This window comes from Canis lupus, chromosome 8 (genome assembly GCF_011100685.1).
Source record: "Canis lupus familiaris isolate Mischka breed German Shepherd chromosome 8, alternate assembly UU_Cfam_GSD_1.0, whole genome shotgun sequence".
Lineage (NCBI taxonomy): Eukaryota > Metazoa > Chordata > Mammalia > Carnivora > Canidae > Canis > Canis lupus.
In genome coordinates, this window is record NC_049229.1 from 49,183,215 (window position 1) to 49,203,861 (window position 20,647).

The following is a 20,647-nucleotide window of genomic DNA, read 5'->3' on the forward strand; positions in this document are numbered from 1 at the left end:
GGAAAAAAGTAGAAAAAATAGCTAAATTTTACACTTAGAAAAAAATAGCTAAGTAATTGATATACAATCTGTAGCTTTCAAACCAATGGAAGGAGAGAGAAGAGAATATGGAAACTTTGAATCTGGTTGGAAGGCAGAAAAAGAAAACAAAAAAGCAAATAAAAAGGGTGGTAAGTGGAAAATAAAAACTAAGATGGTAGAAATAAGTCCAGTTATATGCATAATCACAGCGCTAACAGGATTTTACTCTTCTATTAAGAGGTAGATTATGAAGTTGCATTTTTAAACATGTTCAGTTATAGCCTATTTAAAAGAGATACCTAGAGTAAAATTTCACAGTGCAAACAATGAAAAGAAAGTAAACCATACAGTTCTAATTAAAAAGAACATGAGTATAGCAATAAATAAAATAGAATTAAGCAAAAAGCATTAATAGAGATAAAAACACTGGTATGCAGTTAACATCATAAATTTCAAATATATAAATCAAATGCTGACAATAATGTAAGGAAAAATTGGAAAATTATCAATTGTAGTGGGTGATTTTTTTAATCTACTTCTATCAGTAACTGATAGGTACCTCAAAGAAATTTCTGAAGATTTGAAATATTTGAAATGCAGAATAACAGTTGGCTTTGATAAGCAGTTTTTCATCTTTTTCTGGCCACCACTTATAATAAAAAAGTACATTTTATATGCAACCTAGTAAAAATATCTATATTATATATATGAAGTAAAAGTTTCATGAAATACTATCTCCTATTTTTTAGAATTGCTAATGGGATCCTTGAATTGATTTTACAACTCCTTTATGAGTCACAACTCATAGTCTGAAAAATATTAATAGCTATGCATAGATTCCTGTGTCCAAAAGGGAAAAGATACAGTCTCTTCAAGTATATGTTTATAAAAACTCAGTACATATTGTCACAAATAAAGGCTTCACACGTTTCAAAGAAGCCCATGCCAAATGCTTTATATTCTTTAACAATAAATACACTTTAATTAGGAAAAATCAAAAGGTAATTTTTTAAAGGACTCATGTGTTTGAAAATTTTTAAAAATATAGCACATAGTAGCCATGTGTTAGAGAGGTAATCATAATGAAAATCATCAACCACATAGAATTGGATGCCTTATGGAAAGTGCTACATATCAAATTTGTGGGATAGCCAGAGTTGCTCTCAAAATTAATCTCATAACTATACATGTATTGAAAAGACAAGGAGGATTGAAAATAACTGAGGTAATCATTTAACTTAAAAAACTATAAAAGGAACAACAGATTAAATTAATCCAAATCAAAGTGAAATAATAAAAAGAAGTCACCAGAACAGCCTGGCACATGGGAGAACATGAAAGAACAGTGCCTCAAGCAGAGTGTGGCACATGGAGACCTCAGTACTTGGTGAAGGAATGAATGAAACTGACAGTAGAACCTGGAAAGGGGCGCCTGGGTGGTCAGTCAGTTAAGCATCTGCCTTCGGTTCAGGTCATGATCCCAGAGTCCCAGGATCAAGCCCCCATCAAGCCCCCTGCTCAGTAGAGAGTCTCCTCCCTCTCTCTCTTCCCCTCCCCCACTCGTTCTCTCTCTCTCTCTCTCTCTCTCTCTCTCTCCCCCCCTCCTTCCTTCTTCCTTCCCACTCCCTCTCTCTCAAATAAATAAATAAAAATCTTTTTAAAAAAAACTCTGAAGAGACTAATACAGTAAATTTAAAAAGAGAAGATACCTACAGAGATAATATTAAGAAGAAAAAGGGACATAGCAGCAAATATAATGGAATATGGCTTAGGTAAGGTGTAGTATATTTATAAAATGGAATCTTGGGCACCGCTGCTGCTGCACAAAAGTTGGCTTCATGAAATGTTTCTTGAATTGGTTTTGGAACCAGACCCAAATTAATAATGTTCTCATTATTATTTGCTAAGGATTCACATATTAGCTTCTGTTTGTGCAGCGCATATATAATCCCTGGACTAATGGATAATAGAAAGAGGCACACATAACCTGCACACATGTAGGTTGGGAGTAACATTGTAAGATGATTCATCTGCAAGTAAATGTTTGCTAAGTCAGAGCACATGTTCCTTTAAGGATTCAGTTCTTTACCCTAACTTGAGATTTCTTTTCTCCTTTGGGAATTGAAAGAAGGTGGTTGTCACCAGTATTTTATAAAAATGATCAAGTTTGGGGTTTCTTTTCAGAACCTTCACAGATGCCACCAGGCCTGTCTGCCACAGCCCTGGCAAGGTCAGCATTTCTAGCTCTCCTCTTCCTGTGAAATCTTGAGCATTTTTCTTTTGTGGGTCCTTCCTACTATAGAAAGGTCATCCCCAATGTGGTGGCCTGAATCCAAGATAAACTTTTACGAAACCACTGGAACAGAAAACTAGTACCTCTGTGTTAAAGATGTGGACAGCCTTGAAAAGAACTTGAAGAGAAACAATATACACCAAACCACAGTCAATCTTGTGAAGTAATGAACAAAACAGATCCTAAAGAAAGGATATCACTTTCAGAAAAGTTTCCACCGATCAAAATAATGGGAAAAAAAAAAAAAAAAAGAAGAACAGAGGAAACCACAAATAAAGGAAATAAAAATCCACGAAAAAGCACGTCAGAAGCCTTACCAGCAAAATGGATGGTAGGGATTTTACTCATTATAACCCTCCAGACTGGTGAGGTTATGTCATATAGGCCAGCTGGATGGTTTGCTCCTGATGCCAGTGGAATTCCTAGCCAGCTGTTTGATCCGCATATATTGCCTAAGTGGAGACTAGCACTAGAAGAAATCTTTCAATAATAAATGTAGGCAATCTTTCTGCTTCTAGAGATGTTATTTATTTGTAATGCATTGCTAAACAATTTCTTTGAAAGGCCCAGAGAGGCTATTCTCCCTTACTCAAAGTCAGGCCTTTCCTTGGACTCCAGGAAAATGCAAGAGAGCAAAGGAGTAGGCAAGAGTGTAGCAAGTGAATTGAATTCTGGGTTAGAAAGTACACACTTATTACTTAGGGAAACTCTTCAGGTACTTGCAATGAATCTGTCCAAAGGAAAGATCCTGCCTTAGTTGAAAAGAGCATGTCATTATTAATGGAATTCTTCTAATTCTAATTCTAATTGGAATTCTTCGTTGCTACTATACATGTTACTATATAGACATGGCCATGTATCTTATTTCAGTTTTGAAGTGGCTCAGTCAATCAATTAGCATGCCCTTCAGGAGCTTTTGATAATTATGCAGTTCATTCTGTGGAGATAGATCTGAACTAAGCCCAGCACCACAGCCGAGATTGTAGAAAGCCTCAAACTCTCAACCTGGGGCTGTATCTCACCTTCTTCCAGCTCCTAGTATGACATCTCTTCCAAGAAGAGCAGGTAAGAAACACTACGGGACTACATAGTCACATCTAGCACTCTTCTCGGTTTAAACTCTAACTTAAAATTTATGGCACTTTGCTTGTCCCGTCTTTTCAGTATTCCTCACTGCAGAAAAGTCACTTTTCTGAGTTCATCTTTTAGCCACCTCTTTATATTCCATATGTACTGTGAAAACAACAGGCAATGGACCTGCAGCAAACACACGTTTAACTTTGCACGTTCAGCTCTTCAGAGAGAAAGAGCATGTACAATTTCAGTAGCGACTGACTCTATTCTATGTTCCTCTTGGGACAGAATGGGAGATGTATTGTTCCTCCCATCAGCCTCCTTTCCCATGGGCTTCTCATGTAGGATGAGCATCCCACTGTGCTGTGGGTTCTTCTCATGCCAAAAGCCATGTTGTATGACAGGCCAGCTACTTCATTTGGTGCATAGCTGAAGAAACGGTGGTTCATTCTGAAACTGAAAAAATGTGATTATTGGACTTATTGAGAGGTAGTTTGTCAATCTCAAATGAGACCTCTCTTCTTAAGGGGGTTTAAGAGTAATTCTGACCATGAGATTTCTACCCTGTAGGTTGCCAGTTAACTACCTTTTGATTTTGATAGCAAATTGCTGTTAACTTCTTAGTTCTGACTATGTCATGGTCATTCTTGCATAGGGTAGCACTCATATTCCATATTGAATTAGAGTTACCAAGTCACCTGGCTTAATATTTCAGTGTACATAGGGTTCTAGTGAATGCAAAGATGGTTAGTATCTCTAAGAAAAAATACCAATACTAATGAAGGTTCATGTTTATTTAGCCATTAATATAATCCCAGATACTATGCTAAGATGTGCTTCACATTCACTGTTTTATTTAATCCTCAACAACCCTATGAGGTAGGTCCTGTTATCTTGGTGTTAAAACACAGCGACTTAGACAAGCAAGGAAACACAGACGTACCTTCCTGTGTAACTATTTCCTAAAACACAGATGCTCCCAGGAAAGCAGCAAAGAATTATTGCAGAAGCATACCAGCAAGTACAAGTTAACATACAGGCCCTAAATAAGCTGTGGTTCAAAAGTTCTCATTTAGGTGTGGGTTGTCCAGAAGCTGGCATGTATTTTCCCAGGGAAAATGATGTTATCACAACAAAAGCATATTTATCCCTGATGTGCCTGAAGTAGTAAAAACATAGACCCAAACCATTTTCTGTACCAGTGTTTCCATGGAAAAATTCACTCTGAATTTCCTCTTGAGCGGCTGTTGGACACATTTCTCCACCACCGGGGAAATGGGGAGCCTGTGCTAGAAACAGCAGAATCATTAGAAATGTTCAAAGTTGGAATTAGAGGTGGTTCCCAAGTCCTGTGATGGGAATGGATGGAGAGGAGGATGGAAGAGTGACTGGAGCTGGAACAGAGGGGATGGACATAGGGGCAGAAGTCAGGAGAGGAACAGGAGGAAACCCATGAGGGTGAAGTGTGGGATAAGAATTCCAGGGAGGAGGGACACCTGGGTGGCTCAGTGGTTGAGCGTCTGCCTTTGGCTCAGGTCATGATCCCAGGGTCCTGGGATCGAGTCCCACACTGGGCTCCCTGCGAGGAGCCTGCTTCTCCCTCTGCCTGTGTCTCTGCCTCTCTCTCTCTCTGTGGTCTCTCATGAATAAATTAATAAAATCTTAAAAGAGAGAGAGAGAGAGAGAGAGAGAGAGTATTCCAGAGAGGAGGAAGAGGTTGGGAGACACTGCACTCACTCATTGCAAACACCTAGGGACTCTGTTCATCCCTTGGGGAGCTCCCTGTTCACTGATTTCATTTCTTCTACTGACACCAGTACTTTGCCTGTCTGCTTCCTTTTACTGTTTAACTCTCAGGGCTTCCTCTCTGAGACTGAGACCAGCCCCGTCGCTTTTCTTGCCTTAGCTGCCACCAATGCATGCAAGGGGCCCTAAAGTTTTTGGTTTGGGTTTTGTTTTTTAACTTCTGTAGAGGAAAGAGCCCATCCTAGGCTCCAGAACTTTTCCTTTTTTCCCTTAGACCTAGAAGAGTCAGTATTAGCTGCAGATGCTTTGGGTAGTTCTTTGGGTCCATAAAGGGCTGAAATAAAATGCCTAAGCATTTCAAATGTAGCTGTCCGAGGCTGAGGCTCATAGGAAAAGGGAGAAGCCCTCTGTTCCTTTCTCTCCTTTTCGTCTCTACAGTTCCCTTGTCCTCCAAGTGAAAGTGGAAAGGAGTGGGTAGGGCCAGGACTGCAGCTTGCTAGAGGGGAAGGGTACAAGACACTGTGGTCTTTGCATCACTGCTGGGGTATGTTCTCAAGGGGCATGGCACCTAAGCGTCTGCCAGAATCTCTGAGTGCTCTTCCTCCCACCTTCCCCTTACCCACTAGTCAATGTTTTCCTCACTTCTCTGGCGATAGAAATCGCTTAGACGCCTGGGGAGCTATAAAAAGCCTCAGTTCTCAGGCTTTATCCCAGACCCACTGAGTCAGAATCTCCAAGGGAAGGGCCTGGAAAGCTGTATGATTAATAAGTGATCCCAGGTGGTTCCTGTCAAGGACATTTTGGCAAACACTGCTTGACTCCCCCTCCACCTTGCTGTTCTTTAAGGGCTCCTAGGACATTCTAACCACTTTTCTGTCTCAGATTCATTATATATATGATCCATATATATCATATATATAATGCTATTTCTTCTTCATGAAAAGCTCTTACCTGTTTCCTACTCTTGGCCAATACCTACTTCTCATAACTTCATGATGTAGCTGAAATACGATTTTTCCAGAAAGACCATCCTTGACCACTCTCATCACCATCTCAGTCAGGTTCCCTTGTTTTCATTCTCTTAAAATGCCTTGTGCTTTTTCTCCTTAGCATTTATCACATAGTTTGTACCTCATGTATTTGTCTAATGTCTACGTCCTTGCTAGTACCAAGCACAGGTGATACTTAAGTATTTTTTGCATGGATGAATAAATGGAAAAATAGTGCTAGGAGAAGGATTTCAAAGGTCAGGCTAGATGCTGCTCAACAGAGAAAGAACTGAGCATATGAAAATTTTAATCTTCCAAGGTATAATTTTCACACATCAACTGAAGTCAAGGTAGATGAGTCCAACAAGTAATATGTATTTACGGGGCAATAGACAAGATTGTTTTTTAAAATATTTATTAAATACCTAATGTGTGCAAAATGCAATATCAGGACCTATGGACACAACAGTGAATAAGGCTGATACGATCTCAGTCTTTATGGAGCTTTTTAGCAAGGATGATAGATATTAAGCAACCAGTTGCACACTCTCTTATAATTCAGGTAAATGCAATGAAAGAAATACAAATCTGTAAGAGCCTGTAATAGGGAGACCTGGCATGTCCTATAAGCCCAGTCATAGAATTTCTAAGACACGTGGTTGGAGAGTATATGCCAAAGCATCCAGTATACTCTGTCCCATCTCTTGTCAGAGTTGGCATGAGGGAAGATGCCTCTATGCAAAGGTTTCTCAACCTCAGCACTATTGACATCTTGGGCTCGAAAATTTGTTTGAGGACACCTTCCAGTGCACTGTAGGAAATATTTAGCACCATTCCTGGCTCTACCCACCAAATGCAGTAGACTCATAGTTGTGGCACCTGAGAAAGAACACCAGGAGCAAGAGGCAGAGCCATGGGAGGGCCTGCATTTTACTTCCCCTTTCATCTGCCACTCTAACCAAGCTGCTTGTGTTTCAGAGGGTCCTCTGCAGAAGGGCAGCTGAATGGTCTCCAGAGCAGCCTTAACTCCGCAGCCTTCATGCCCATCACCAGTTCCACAGGTTAGTGGGCACACCAGCTCTTCTGCAGTCGGGAGGACAGGGAGGGTGCTGGCCTGGGCATATTCTCTCTTCTGCATCCGAAGAAACATGCAGTTCACAGAATGAAGAAGCATCCAGGCTTTTGAAGCATTGGCAGATGGGCACTTGAGGATGGCATGGTTTTCCAGAACTAGTTCGGAGTGGATTACATTTCTCAGTCTGGAAGAGTGTAATTGGATTTGCAGCATTTAGTAAAAGTGTCTGTATTTGACTGGTGTTTCACTGTTCATCTAGTACCCCCACGTGTCGTATCTCTTACTAACTCCCTCAGCACAACAAAGCTCCGGCCTTTGATTGAAGTCCTGTCACGCTCATATTGTGGCCTTGCTGGTCTATTGCCAGCTGCGTACTAGGGTCAGTTTAGGTACCCATGTATAAGGAAGCATTGGTCTAGGGAGGGTTTCCTATGAGTACTGATTTGTAAAAATGAACTAATAAGTAATCAGAAGATTAAAAGAAAATCACTTGGATTCACTTTAATAAATATTTTTTCTTGAGTTCCTACCATAGAGAAAGTGAAACGCTGGGCATAGAGGGGCATACAGGATGTACCTAGCAGTGCCCCTGTCCAAGAATTTACAAACTCAGGCAGAAAGAAGAGTCCACAGGGAGTGGGTACAGGGTGGGTAACTACCAGGTACTGGGGATGTATAGAATAACCATCAGCTAAATATCTGGTGTGTCAGGCACAGTTCTGAATGGTTTACCTGTGATAACACATTTGTTCACAAAACAGGCATATGAACCGGAACCGTGTTCCCCATTTTACAGCTGCAGAAATACAGGCACAGATTATAAAATGTATCCAAAATCCCACAGCTAGTTATTACCGCAGCAGTATTTGCATCCCAGCGACTTGGCCTGAGCTCTTTCATTATTAGAGAGGGTTTTCTGGAGGAAGAAACATCTAAGCAGAGGGTTGAACGTTGACAAGTCCACACCAGGGGAAGGGAGGCATGGGGCCAAGGGAGTTCAGGAAGAAGGAACAAGGCATGTGGAAATGGGGTGGGAGAGTGGATAGCGGGGTGAAAATGCACCGTGTTTTGGGAGCCCTTGTGTCACTGTGACCAGGGACTGGAGCATGAGCCAGGGAGCAGTGAGAGAACAGGTTATAGAGGTACCATGCAGGGAACTTGGTCCTGAGTACAAGAAGGAGAACCATCAAGGAGTCTATAGGGCCTAGGTGTGAAGGGTATGTGTGTGACATAGTATACCTTAAAATAATTATAAGACCACCAAAAGCCTGGTTAGACTGTGTCATGGAGATAGTTATATATCTCTCATAGGCTTATTATGGAATTAAAGGATGCAATATAGAGAGAAAGGCTTTCTACCTATACCCAGGTCAGTAATAATGTAAGAGTATAAAGATTTTGTATTCTGCTTAAGATCTTAGAACCTGAGTTCAAAAACTATTTGATAGGTATCTACTTGCTCCTCCCTTCACCCCAAAAAGAATTACTAGAATATGGTAGTTATTTTTAAGGATGTAAAATTTCCCCCTGGAACTGTTATAGCCTAGAAATTGGTGGCTGGGAGAATTTCACACTATATACAGCTGAATATCTCTATCCAGCAAATTGCTGCAGCTAGAGAGAGTTGCAAAACACAGGAGATGCAGGAAACCTGCCTACTGCATTTGCATGTCAAATTGATGTATTAAGTACAGAATTGAACTCTCTGCATGCACTTTGGCTGAAGAAGTTGGAAATTGGAGGGGTCAGGTGGCTCATACTCTCAGCATCTCAATCATGAATTCATATTTATTGACTGAAGTTACAGGTTAGAGATTTTGTAACAGTGGTAATGAATTCAGTAGCAGCATAAAGCCACAGAGCAAAGAGAAGTTGTATGTCTCCCTGGATTTTAATACCTACCTTTCCCCTGTTTCTACCTCAGACAAGTGTATTATTCTTTCCACCTTGTTTAGGTAGCCTGCTGTTTACTGCTTTTGTCTCCAATGACTCTGGCCCTCTAAAGTGCCTTGAATTTGTTCCTATTCTGTGCCTTCCCTGGTGTTCCTGATCCTCAGTTAAAGAAACACTGATGAACATGGTATAGTGAGTCTCAGGCATTTCCCATACTTTCCAATAAACATTTTGCCTTAGCCATACAATAGTAACTAACCCTGTTAGAGTTATTTATACAGCTAGTGAGTACCTGGCACATCAGTGTTTCAACTATAAATCATCATGTATTTTTCTGTATGACACATAGATTTAAAGGTGTTATTCTAGGGGTTCAGAAGGGTGTCCTACAAAGAGGAGGGTGGGTTGCTATTAGAAACATTTTTTCTTTAAACCCACAAGAAGGGAGAACAACCCTCATAATAAGTCAAAGTTTATGTGTCTCTCCGAGATGGGACATTTGTTCCTCTACAGGAATCGCTAGGCTGACTTTGAAAGGTATTTAGCCCCTGTCTGGTCCAGTTAACTCAGTTGGTTAAACATGGTATTATTGAGTGCATGAATATAGCGAAAGTCTGTTTCCTGGCCCCTTGACCCTCTATAAGTCTAGCCAACCAGGCCTTAAAGCTGTATGACTTTGTTCATCAGGCGCCTGAATGAGATACTGGTTCATCCCAGCACATTGTTGAAAAACAACTCCGAATCCTTTCCCACTGATGGTGACCTAGCGACCTTGTTCTTCTCATTATGAACATTAAATGAGGTAGTGAATGTGAAAGCTGCCAACAGAAGGCCTGGAATGCACCACGAACGTTACTTTTTCCTTGACTTCCCTACTTCAAACTAAACATTCAGAGTTTGCTATGGAAGGGAAGGTGTAGAGTCAGCAAATTTGGAAACTTGAGAAGGAAGCTAGCGTGAGGGCCTTTGGCTCAAAGCCAAAGCCATTGGCCTTCGTTCTTTATAACTATGGCGTTCTTGAGTTCTGAAGTGGCGATGGTGAACTAAAATAGCAGAGAGCCACAGATTAGATAACTGGCATTTCTCTCGTGCTGACTTTGTAGTGTAAACCCCCACTCTTAGAGGGTCTGAAGCCATCCCAGCTGCCCTCATCCCTGGCCTTCGCTTCTTCCTACATCTTTTCTGTCCTGGAGCCCCGCCTCTGCCTGCCCCCCACCCCCTGCCCCCAGCCCAATTTGTTGTTGTTTAAAGCTCTTGTGGGTCTGTAGTTGGTGGAAGGATTCTTACTACCTTTTGAACACCGATGCTGGATTTCATTTACAAGAAGTAAGAAACAATGTCCTTGTTAAATATTGGCTATTTGGGGCCTTGGTAAAACACACTTTAGCTTTATCCTCTTTCTTTCAATGTGGTTGGGTTAACAGCTGCCCACTTCACTGTCCCCCAGTGAGACAAGAGACAGCAACTTATTTTAATACAGAGTAAACCCAGTGGAGCATAAATTCTAAGGATCTAGAAGTCACTTTCACTTTTTTAAAAAAGAAATTATTTATTTATTTTATTTTATTTTATTTTATTTTATTTTATTTTATTTTATTTTATTTATTTATTTATTTATTTATTTATTTATTTATTTATTTATTTATTTATAAAAGACACAGAGAGAGTGAGGCAGACTCTCCGCAGAGCAGGGAGCCCAATGCAGGAATCAATCCCAAGACTCTGGGATCATTACCTGAGTCAAAGGCAAATGCTTAACCAACTGAGCCACCCAGGCACCCCCACTTTAACTTTCAAGCAAACTTATTTGCCTGGCACTTCTCAGCGGAATGACCTATTTTTATTATTAAATTCTTATTCTTTTTGCCAAGCGTTATATAGTAGTTATAGATCCTGGATGGATCTGAAGTATAATAGATTAATAATGAAAATAAGTAATGCTCGTGAGATGCTTTCCCTGGTGGCTTATATCCTTTATTGCTCCCACAACATTCTTCTTTCCCCAAAACTAGAAGGGTAAGAATTTGGGTTGATTACCCACCCATACGGTATTAGAAAACAAAGGGCACAGGTTGGGTGTTTGGCAGAAATTGCCGTGGCAGCATCTGGGCAAACGATGATCCCCTAAAACATAGTTTTGTTTTGTTCTTGTTTTATAATTTACTCATTTTCTTGGAATACACATAGCTGTTAATTTTCTCCTTTCTTTATGTTCAATGTATATCTCAGTCTTCTCTTTCCTTCTTTGATTCCTTCTGTCACCTGCCACCTAATGCTATATCCTGGGCAGTTTTCCAGGCCGGTGTCCCTTTGCCATTCTCTCTGGTTGTTGTCCTAGCCTAAAACCTAGTTTTAGATTTGACCTCTTGTCCTTTCACCAAGATGAAATAAAGTGTTAAGTAGGGTTTTTTTTTGTTTTTTGTTTTTTGTTTTTTTACATTTTTCAGGATCTTTGGAAGCTCCCCAAGTTATTTTCGCCAGATCCAAACTCTTGCCCACACAATCTGGAGCCCTTGCTACAGTAATAGGACAGAGAAAATCAAAGTCGGTGAAGTCAGGGCCAATTTAAGGTAACAGTAAGAATAAAAGCATATTTTTTATTATAACTTGCTGACTTTATATCACAGCAAGAGGCTTAATAGCTATCAAGAGAAGTGATAGTTTCTCAAAATGACAAAGAAATTGGCATTTTATAAAACCAGAGCTCAGAAGGGCTCCAAACTGTGGGTCAAAGCTACCGCTAGCTTGCCTCTGTAATGGCGTACCAGTAGGTGGCGCTGTGGCAGTAAGAAATTTCCTTATCATTGTGGAGGCTTTTGTTTAAAAATATGGAGATGTTAAAGCCAATCAAAGGAAGAAACTAAAGCCATAATTAAGTTATCACAGGTAAAGTGTAACAGTACATCAGAGAACATGATATTTGAAGGTCAAATTGGAATAGCCTCTAAAGAGAATGAATATTGTTAAAGATACTGATTATTAAAGAAGACTTTTAGAGTTGCATAGTTTGTGAACTAGACCTCCAGATAATGAGAGGCAGGAAGGGATGAAATTTTTAGAAAAGGTTTTTTTGGTGAGGTCTATTAATTAATTATGCTTTTTTTTTCTGAGTTAAGATAAGCATATGCTATAATTCGCAACAAAACAAACTGTAAATTACACACCAGTCTACTGCTCATCCATAAAAATCTCCAACATTGAAGGGATGGCCTGACTTGATCTTGTGAAGCTGTACCCACACCACCAGTGCTGCCCCACAGTATTTTGTTCCCAGCTGTGGCCTTAAAATTCTCCAGAAAATTCTATGAAACCACAAGGTTTTGATGATTCCTTTCCTCTTTGCTCTACCATACACACTAAAGCATTAATGGCACACCTGCTATGAGCTTACTACCCTTCTTACCTCTAGGGGAATACTTGTAAACTTATTTGAGAAGCATTATTCATCAAAATACCCCAGGAGAGCAAAGAAGGGAGGAAAATTATTTACCCACTGCAGGACTCATTTACATTGGATCAGAAAGCTTCAAATATCTTTCCCCAGCCCATCTAAAATCTTTCCAAAAAGGAATGAGAGGAGAGAAGGGAACACCAAATCCATGGCTTGGTCATCTACCAGAATGTACCAGAGGAACTGAAGATAGCCAGAATTCTATTGGTGATACTTCACCAGTGGGTCTTTAATTCTGATAGGAAGCAGCCTATCCAATGATGAGCAACTAATAAAATATTGAAAACTAAAGTGAGAAGGTCAATATTTCCTTGAGGAGACTGGCAGCCAGAAGAATGAATGTGACACCAAGCTCCAAACTAAACCGATGGCCTGCCAAGAAGTACTAATGTCCATCAGTTTCCAGGACTGTGAGACTTGGACCTGCCACAGTTGTAATATCACTTGCCTTAAACCTATCTCATTAGTATCCCTTACAATCCACCCAGAACATTACATGGCAAAATAGGATCATCAGCAAAGAAGCCTTGGGAAAGAGCCCATCTCTCAACACTGAAACCTGTTGCATACATAGCCCTGCTGAGCCTGAGATGCACATAAGCATGATGCCATGCTTTGTGGTTCGCTGAGGCCGTGAGACATCATGCCAAGTGGGTATGGACTCGGAATACAGAGTGCGTCAGAGGGCCTCAGAAGACCAGCCTCCCATGGTGCCAGGTAACAGCTGAGCGGCTCCAGAGCTGGGCCCACCAGCCTGGCAGATGGCAGATGGCCATGGGCTGCCTCTCCCCGAACAGGAGAAATAGGTCATTTACAAAGTAAAACGGCAGAATGCCAGAGTCCATAGCCCATCATGTGGATGCTTGCTTTCTCCTCTTTGGGAATGCAGTGTAGGCAGAAACGCTGCATGGGCAGAGGTCCCTTCAGCCACAGTCACAAAGGAATGTTATCACCAGCTATAACAGTCCTAGAACCTCTTCATATATGGGTCTAGGGAGGCAGACAGGAGATGAGAAGACTGAAGTCATATATGGGTCTAGGGAGGCAGACAGGAGATGAGAAGACTGAAGTGTGTTTGCATAGCGTGTTCTCTAAGACTGAGAAAACATCAGGTGTCCTTGTCAAAGAACGAGCCACCTCAGGCAAGGGTTGTATTTAAATTCATGCACATTTTTGTGTCTTCTTAGATTCCGTATTGTCTGTTTGGCATCTCTGCACCACAGAGCCCTTTAACTATGGTTTCTGTATTCTTGATGGTTTCGCATTTGGGGCCTCACTGAGCCAGGGAGAGACTCCCTTTCCCAAGGCCAGCTAATGTCCTTCAAACAAACCAACTAATACCAAGGTTATAGTCCCAACCACCTCCTTCTCTAACTCTCACATGGAAACCCCACATTTTCCTTGACCCAGGTCACTTCAGGGCCAGGTACCAGGTAGCTAGAGACCACTGCTATAGGCCAAAGCCCACTAGAATCATTAAAACTAGCCAATCTTAAGCTGTTTACCCTACCCCGCCTTGCCTTTTCTGGAGATATCCCAAATAAGGCTCTGGCCTAGACTTTCTCCTCGCTCCTGTCTTCTGCCTCCTGATTACACTGGTGTTTTCCCCTGTGAGGCATGTAGTGACCCTCTCTCCGGGACCCTGAGTATAATCAGCTTCTTGCTGCCGAGCCTTGTCTTCCATAGCCACACTGACTTGACCACACCATACCCAACTCATACATTCTTAGAACACACAGAGATAGAGTATCGTTAATGTTGTAGTTCAAGGACCTAGAAAACAAATCTGAATCAATTAGGCTTATATCACCAAGTTCTAAGCAACTGGTCACAGCACTCACTTCATTATTGGCTGTATTCTACGAGTGATGTTTTAGCAGTACGTGCAGTGCTAGCCTCAGACTGGTTGCAGCCGCTCGAGAAGGATGTGGATGCCTCTACATGGCCAAATCGCCTGGCTGTCAGCCATTGAAATTTCATGCTTTCCTGTCCTGAGGCCTCTTTCTTTTCATTTGGTAACTGTTTCTACATTCAGAAACAAAACTCAAGCATAACAGAACAACCTGGTTGGAAGTCGGGGAGGAACCAATCTGGCTTTTGGTTTGGAGTAAGTAGGGGGGATACTTCTAAGATCCCACCCAAAGGGGGTTCATTTGCCTTAAAGAAAATGAGGGAACTCTGTTTCTGAAATGGATTAAGATGTGGACCACTGAGAGAGATAGCATCAGAAAACTGATATTGTCTCTTGCTAAGCTGGCAAACTCCCAAGAGAGGAGTGATGATTCTTCAATTGTTAACAATTACTACTTTGTTATAAAGAGACATGGAAAGTGAGGTGGCCCCTTTCTCAAATTACATTTATGTTACAGAAGCACACACACCGGCTGGAAAAAATGTTTGGCACCCTAAGTTGTTAGACTTGTGCTTACCATTGCAGCTTGTAGCAGATTCGTATTGTCCCATGTAATATCCATTCACTTTGGGTGGAAAAGGATCCTGTTTGTTCTTGTATTCCTGAACTGGGCAGGTAACCAGCGTAACATTGCCTTACTTTGTGAGTTCCTATACTTATCACTCAAGTTATCAATCTTTACTCTGTGGTTATCCATCCCATGAACCCACACATCTTGCTGCTGGTTTCAAAGAAATGCTTGTTATAGGCACATACCTTTGCTTTATCATCCTTATATCCTCAGGTCATAATTGCTCCTGAAAGTTCTAAAGAAAGAAAATGGCATGCTAAGCCATGCCTGTCTTTGGAAAAAGCAAGCTTTGTGCCTGGAAATATTTACAACTCTGCTTGCCTGGTCTGTAGAGTTTACTGGGCTGCAAAGTGTGTGGGCGGGTAACCGTAGGGCATTGAGAATGGTGACTGGAAGTATAATGCTCCATTGGCATGATTGACATTGACATGTATTCTTTCAAATTATAATTATAAAGAAAAAGACTCAAACTCTCTTGTCATCAGAATGAAGAGCATCACTAGTAAACGTAAAACAGTAGCCTCTTATACTTCTTTGTATACTCCTCTTTCAAACATGCAAGTATCTCCATTCAGGACTTCCACAGGTATCAGGAGCCCTCTTCCCTAGAAACCTAAATCCAGGTTAAGTAGTTACGTGATACCAGAGAGGAACAGCTTGAATGCACAGAATGTCCCTTTAGCTCTAGTGATAAAATGTAGTGTGTATCCCCAGTATAAAAGGATGATATAACTTGGAAAACCAACCTAGTTGTAAGATGACGAGGTGAATTGGAAGGTCGACTGGTTAGAAGTTGCAATTTTACTGTTATTTGTTTATGGTTATCAGCTAGAAAAACTATTCTTTTTATGTTCAATTAGACTGAAAAGTGACTGAGGTTTCTGCACCCCCCCCCCCTTTCCATTCACTTCTCATTTGCTTCCTAGGGAAATTAAGACACGTTTGTTTGGTCATGGGATGAACCCAAATGAAGATGTTTTAGAATTTGAGGTTGGGGTGTGTGTGTGTGTCTGTGTGTGTGTGTGTGTGTTTTCATTTATTGTGGCTGAGCTGCAAAATGCATTAGGTAATTAGTTGTTTCTAGTTAATCAGATATTGGAACAGGGCATCTTGAAAACCGGAGCTCTTTTTTAGAAATACAACTCCTTGCAGGCCTTCCATGTTTAGCCATCCTTGCTGTTTTCTGAGATAAATTGCTGTCATATGTAAGTACGTATTCTTACCCCTTCCTCTTTCATGCAGAGAAGTCGAGCTGTCTCAATAGTCTTTTGATTATCAAAAGAGAGACAGCCTAAGTTTACCTCTGTTAAGGAAAGTTCGTGTACCATAAGCAAAGGGAACAGTTTCAGGGGCCAGACGTCATAAAAACCCACAGCCATATTTGGGACAATTAGCAGTGCCTACTCAGTGGCTCAAAGCAAGTCTGTTAGTCCATCCCTGTGCCCAGGTCTGTGGCTGGCTGCCACCGTCCTCTGGATTAGCGACCCCACCATACTCAGGACCCCACCTCTCAGCATGATTTCTCTCTCCACTTCTTACATTCAGCTTTCAGAAGACAGAATTAGAATACTTGGCATTCATTCATCCGACAAAGTGCCACTGGTGTGCAGAACTAAAGGTGGCAGCTGCTACCTTGCAGACAAATGCCAGCCTGCTACCAGGATTGCATGATTACATGATACAGAGCTGCCAAGTTAGGCGTTTCTGGCAATTTTCTTCAGGTAGCAGGTACAACATATTTTTCACCACTATAGTGCATAAAGTCTTAAAATATAAAACCACACACAGTAAAATAATAAAAGATAAAGCGAAAATCAAGGCCAAAAGTCAAGAGATTTCAAATTTTTCAAATATAAGACCAAATAAAATTACAATAATCAAGGTTAAATTTGGTTCTGAGTCCTCTGTAACAGTCAAGACAAAAAGGGAAACATGATATACATTAGGGTATATAGTTCTCATTTTCAGAAAGGAAGCCATACTCTAGAGGAAAATTCAGCCTTTTCCTAGCTTTTATTCTAAAAGAAATATTTCAGCATGTGAAATTTAGAGAGGACACCGAATGAAGTAACAGTACTCTCACAACACAGCACCGTGTTTCATGAGGCTACTTCTCAGTGTGAGCTACATGAAGGCAAAATGTGTCAGTGCAAGTCAGTAAAGACAGTTTTGTGAGGGACCAAACCATTATAGTCTGAGTCTCTTTGTGGTCCAACATCATCCAAGGGTAGGATAGTGATTATGAAGAGGATTGGATAGATCGCATGTGTCTTAGACAATCCTCCTCATAACCTCTTTCTGTCAATTGCTCTGTAAGAGCTAGTTGTGCTCTTCGGCAAGGATGCAGACGCCTAGTCTTCCGCATGGCTCGTTGAAGATGCGCAGATCGCAGATGTGCTTTGCAAAGCAGGTGGCAGAGGAAACGTCTCATGAAAACTGCAGAGCCAAGCACTGTTCTCATCCATCATATGGCATGTTCGTTCTCCGTCCCTTTCTTCATATTTAGGTCCCTCTGCGTAGGCGCCATCTGCCTCCTCTTGCCTGCTTCCCTGCAATGTGACTAATTCCTATTTGTCCTTCCTCCTTCCTAACCCAAACCCATTCCCATCCCCAATATGATTGAGGTGCTTTTTGACTGTGCTTACTTCTATCTACTGTGGCATTTACAACACTGTAGGATCTTTCTGGATTACTTGCCCATTCCCCCATTCCCTTGCCTGGAGGGCAAGGAGGAGATCTCAGTTGACTCTGCAACCCTGGGGCCTAGCACAGTGCCCAGGCCATAGTAGGGACTTAAAAAATTGATTGGATGAATGAGTGAATTTTCATATTTTCGCCAACACTTGGAAGCCCTGTCCACATATATAAATCTTTCTTATCCACTAAAGGTCCAGTTAAATTTTAACCCGTCCAGTAATCTATATTTATATAATTAGATTTATCTTGCCATTTTTTTAAATCCCTAGAGCTGCTTACAATTTATGTCACAAAATTTGGCACTTCGTTGTATTTTTGTCATCTTTTGTCCTACTTACTCCTTGGGTAAATTGTCTCCAATAAGACCATAATTCTTTGAGGGTGGGATTAAGTTCCGTATGTTTCTGGAATCCCTAACAACACTCCAAATGCTTCATTACCTTGTAATATCAGCCCTAAAGAAAAGAACACATAAAACGCTTAACATTTTTCTTAAAAAAAAAAATCTATTCTCTCTGTCCTCCTGGCTTCAAGTACAATGCTTAACCTCAAGTTAAAATGCCTTAACCTTAAAGATTTCATAAATAATGCATTTTATTATTAAACATTTTATTATTAAACAATCTTAAAAATCAGAATAACCTTCCTTATAAATTAGTACAGTATTTCTGGCCTATTTCATGCAATATTATAAAACAACTTCCTCTAAAACGGAGAATGACTGGTCACTAGCCTTTAGATTATAACTTCTTATACACATTCATAACCTTACTATGAACTTATCTGCTGTAAAGCAGAATTCAGTATAAAGATGTTCTCCTTTAGACCACATCCAAGGATCTCACTTTAAGGGAACAAAGTTAAAATGAGGTTTAATTTATTTGAAAAAAACATCTTCCTTCAGCTTTTGTTCTTCTATACCAACAGATCGGAGCTCTCTGACCTTATAACACAGATCAGATTTTGTTTTTGAACACCTGTCTTTTTTTATTCTTTTCTGAATTCTCTATGAATTTTTTAGGCTTTTCCTGAATTGTGTAATACCTAGAACTGGTCACCACACTTTAGTCTTAGAGATCCACCTACTATTATGTGTAGCATAAGATGTATCCTTATGGCTCTGGAGTCATGTAATACTTTATTTATATTGTACAGTGCTCTCAAAAGCAAAAGAAGTTCTCTCAACCATTAACTCCTACCTCCTTCCCTACTTTTGTTTCATATTCAGTGCCATAGTATGGGTTTTTCTAAAAACTTAAAAAATACCCAGCAGTGGACTAGATCATATGAAAGTTATATTTTGAGGAACCACCATAGTGTTTTACATAGTGGCCACACCATTTTACATTTCCACCAACAGTGAAACACTTGTTATTTCTTGTTTTTTTTGTTGTTGTTGTTGTTTTTTTGTTTGTTTGTTTGTTTTGATAATAGCCATTCTAACAGGTATGAGGTGGCATCTCCATATGATTTTGATTTGCAGTTCCCTGGCAATTAGGAATGTTGAGCACCTTTACCTATACCTGTTGGCCATTTGCATATCTTCTTCAGAAAAATGTCTATTTGGTTCTTCTGCCTTTTTTAGTTTAAGTAGGCTCCATGTCCAGCACGGAGCCCAGTGTGGGGTTTAAACTCCATAAGCCCAAATTCAAGACTTGAGCGGAGATCAAGAGTCAGACACTTAACTTACTGAGCCACCCAGGCACCCCTCTTCTACCATTTTTCATTGGATTGTTTGTTTTTATTACTGAGTTTATATGAGTTCTTTATGTATTTTGGATATTAAGCCTGTATCAGATATATGATTTGCAGATATTTTTTCCCATTTGGCAGGTTGCCTTTTCGTTTCTTTGCGTTTCTCTTCCTTTTTATTGTGCAGAAGCTTTTTGGTTTGATGTAGTCCTGCTTGTTTACTTTTGCTTTTTTGTTGCCTCTGCTTTTGGTGTCAAATCCAAAAAATCATCACCAAGACCCGTGCCAAGGAAGCTTATCACCTATGTTCTCTTCTAGGAATTTTATGGTTTTAGGTCTTACTTTCAAGTCTTTCATGTATTTTTTTAAGTTAATTTTTGTGTACGGTGTGAGATAGGGGTCCAATTTCATTCTTTAATATGTGGCTGTCCAGTTTTCTCAACACTATTTATTGGAGACTGTTCTTTCCCCTTTGTATATTCTTGGCTTCTTTGTCATAAATTAACTGACCTTATAGCGTGGGTTTGTGTCTGGGTTCTCTATTCTGTTCTGTTGATCAATGTGTCTTTTTATGCCAAGGCCATATGCCATACTGGTTTTGATTACTATAGCTTTGTAATATAGTTTGAAATCAGGAAGCATAATGCCTCCAGCTTTATTCTTCTTGGTCAAGATAGTTTTGGCTCTTTGGGGTCTTTTGTCATTCTATATAAACTTTAGGATTGTTTGTTTATGTCTGTGAAAAATGCCATTGGAATTTTGACAGGGACTGCATTGAATCTGTAGATTGCTTTGGGTAGTATGGACATTTTAACAATATTGATTCTTCCAATCCCATGAGTGTGGAATGTTTTCCATTTATTTATGTCTTCTTCAGTTTCTTTCATGAATGTCTTATAGTGTGTTCAGTGTACGGATCTTTTACCTTCTTGGTTAAATTTATTCCTAGGTATTTTTTTCTCTTTGGTGTAATTGTAAATGCAGTTATTAATTTCTCTTTCTGATAGCTTATTGTTACTGTATAGAAATGTAACAGATTAAACTTTACTGAATTCGTTTATTAGTTTTAACAGTTTTTTTGTGGAGTCCTCAGGGTTCTCTCTATATAATATATCATCTACTAATTGAGACAGTTTTACTTCTTTCCTGATTTGGATGCCTTTTATTTCTTGTGTATGGGTCTCACCTAGGACTTCTAATACCTTATTGAATACAAGCCGTCACATTTTTTCT

The 20,647-nt window shown here is 40.2% G+C and overlaps 1 protein-coding gene across 27 annotated transcripts in view; it reads left to right on the forward strand.

Moving 5' to 3' along the window:
• TTLL5 (tubulin tyrosine ligase like 5) overlaps positions 1 to 20,647 on the forward strand; it is a 269,103-nt gene that overhangs the window by 216,744 nt on the left and 31,712 nt on the right. For 15 of the 27 annotated variants that reach the window (XM_038545309.1, XM_038545318.1, XM_038545326.1 and 12 more), the window contains 2 exons: positions 7,102 to 7,184; positions 11,539 to 11,661. The exons of 4 other annotated variants lie outside the window; for them this stretch is intronic. In XM_038545309.1, the coding sequence (XP_038401237.1) occupies positions 7,102 to 7,184; positions 11,539 to 11,660 (205 nt within the window). In that variant the 3' untranslated portion in view covers position 11,661. Of the gene's footprint in view, positions 1 to 7,101; positions 7,185 to 7,267; positions 7,435 to 11,538; positions 11,662 to 20,647 lie in introns of those variants that run through there. 8 more of the 27 variants (XR_005363554.1, XR_005363553.1, XR_005363555.1 and 5 more) reach the window with 3 other exon arrangements.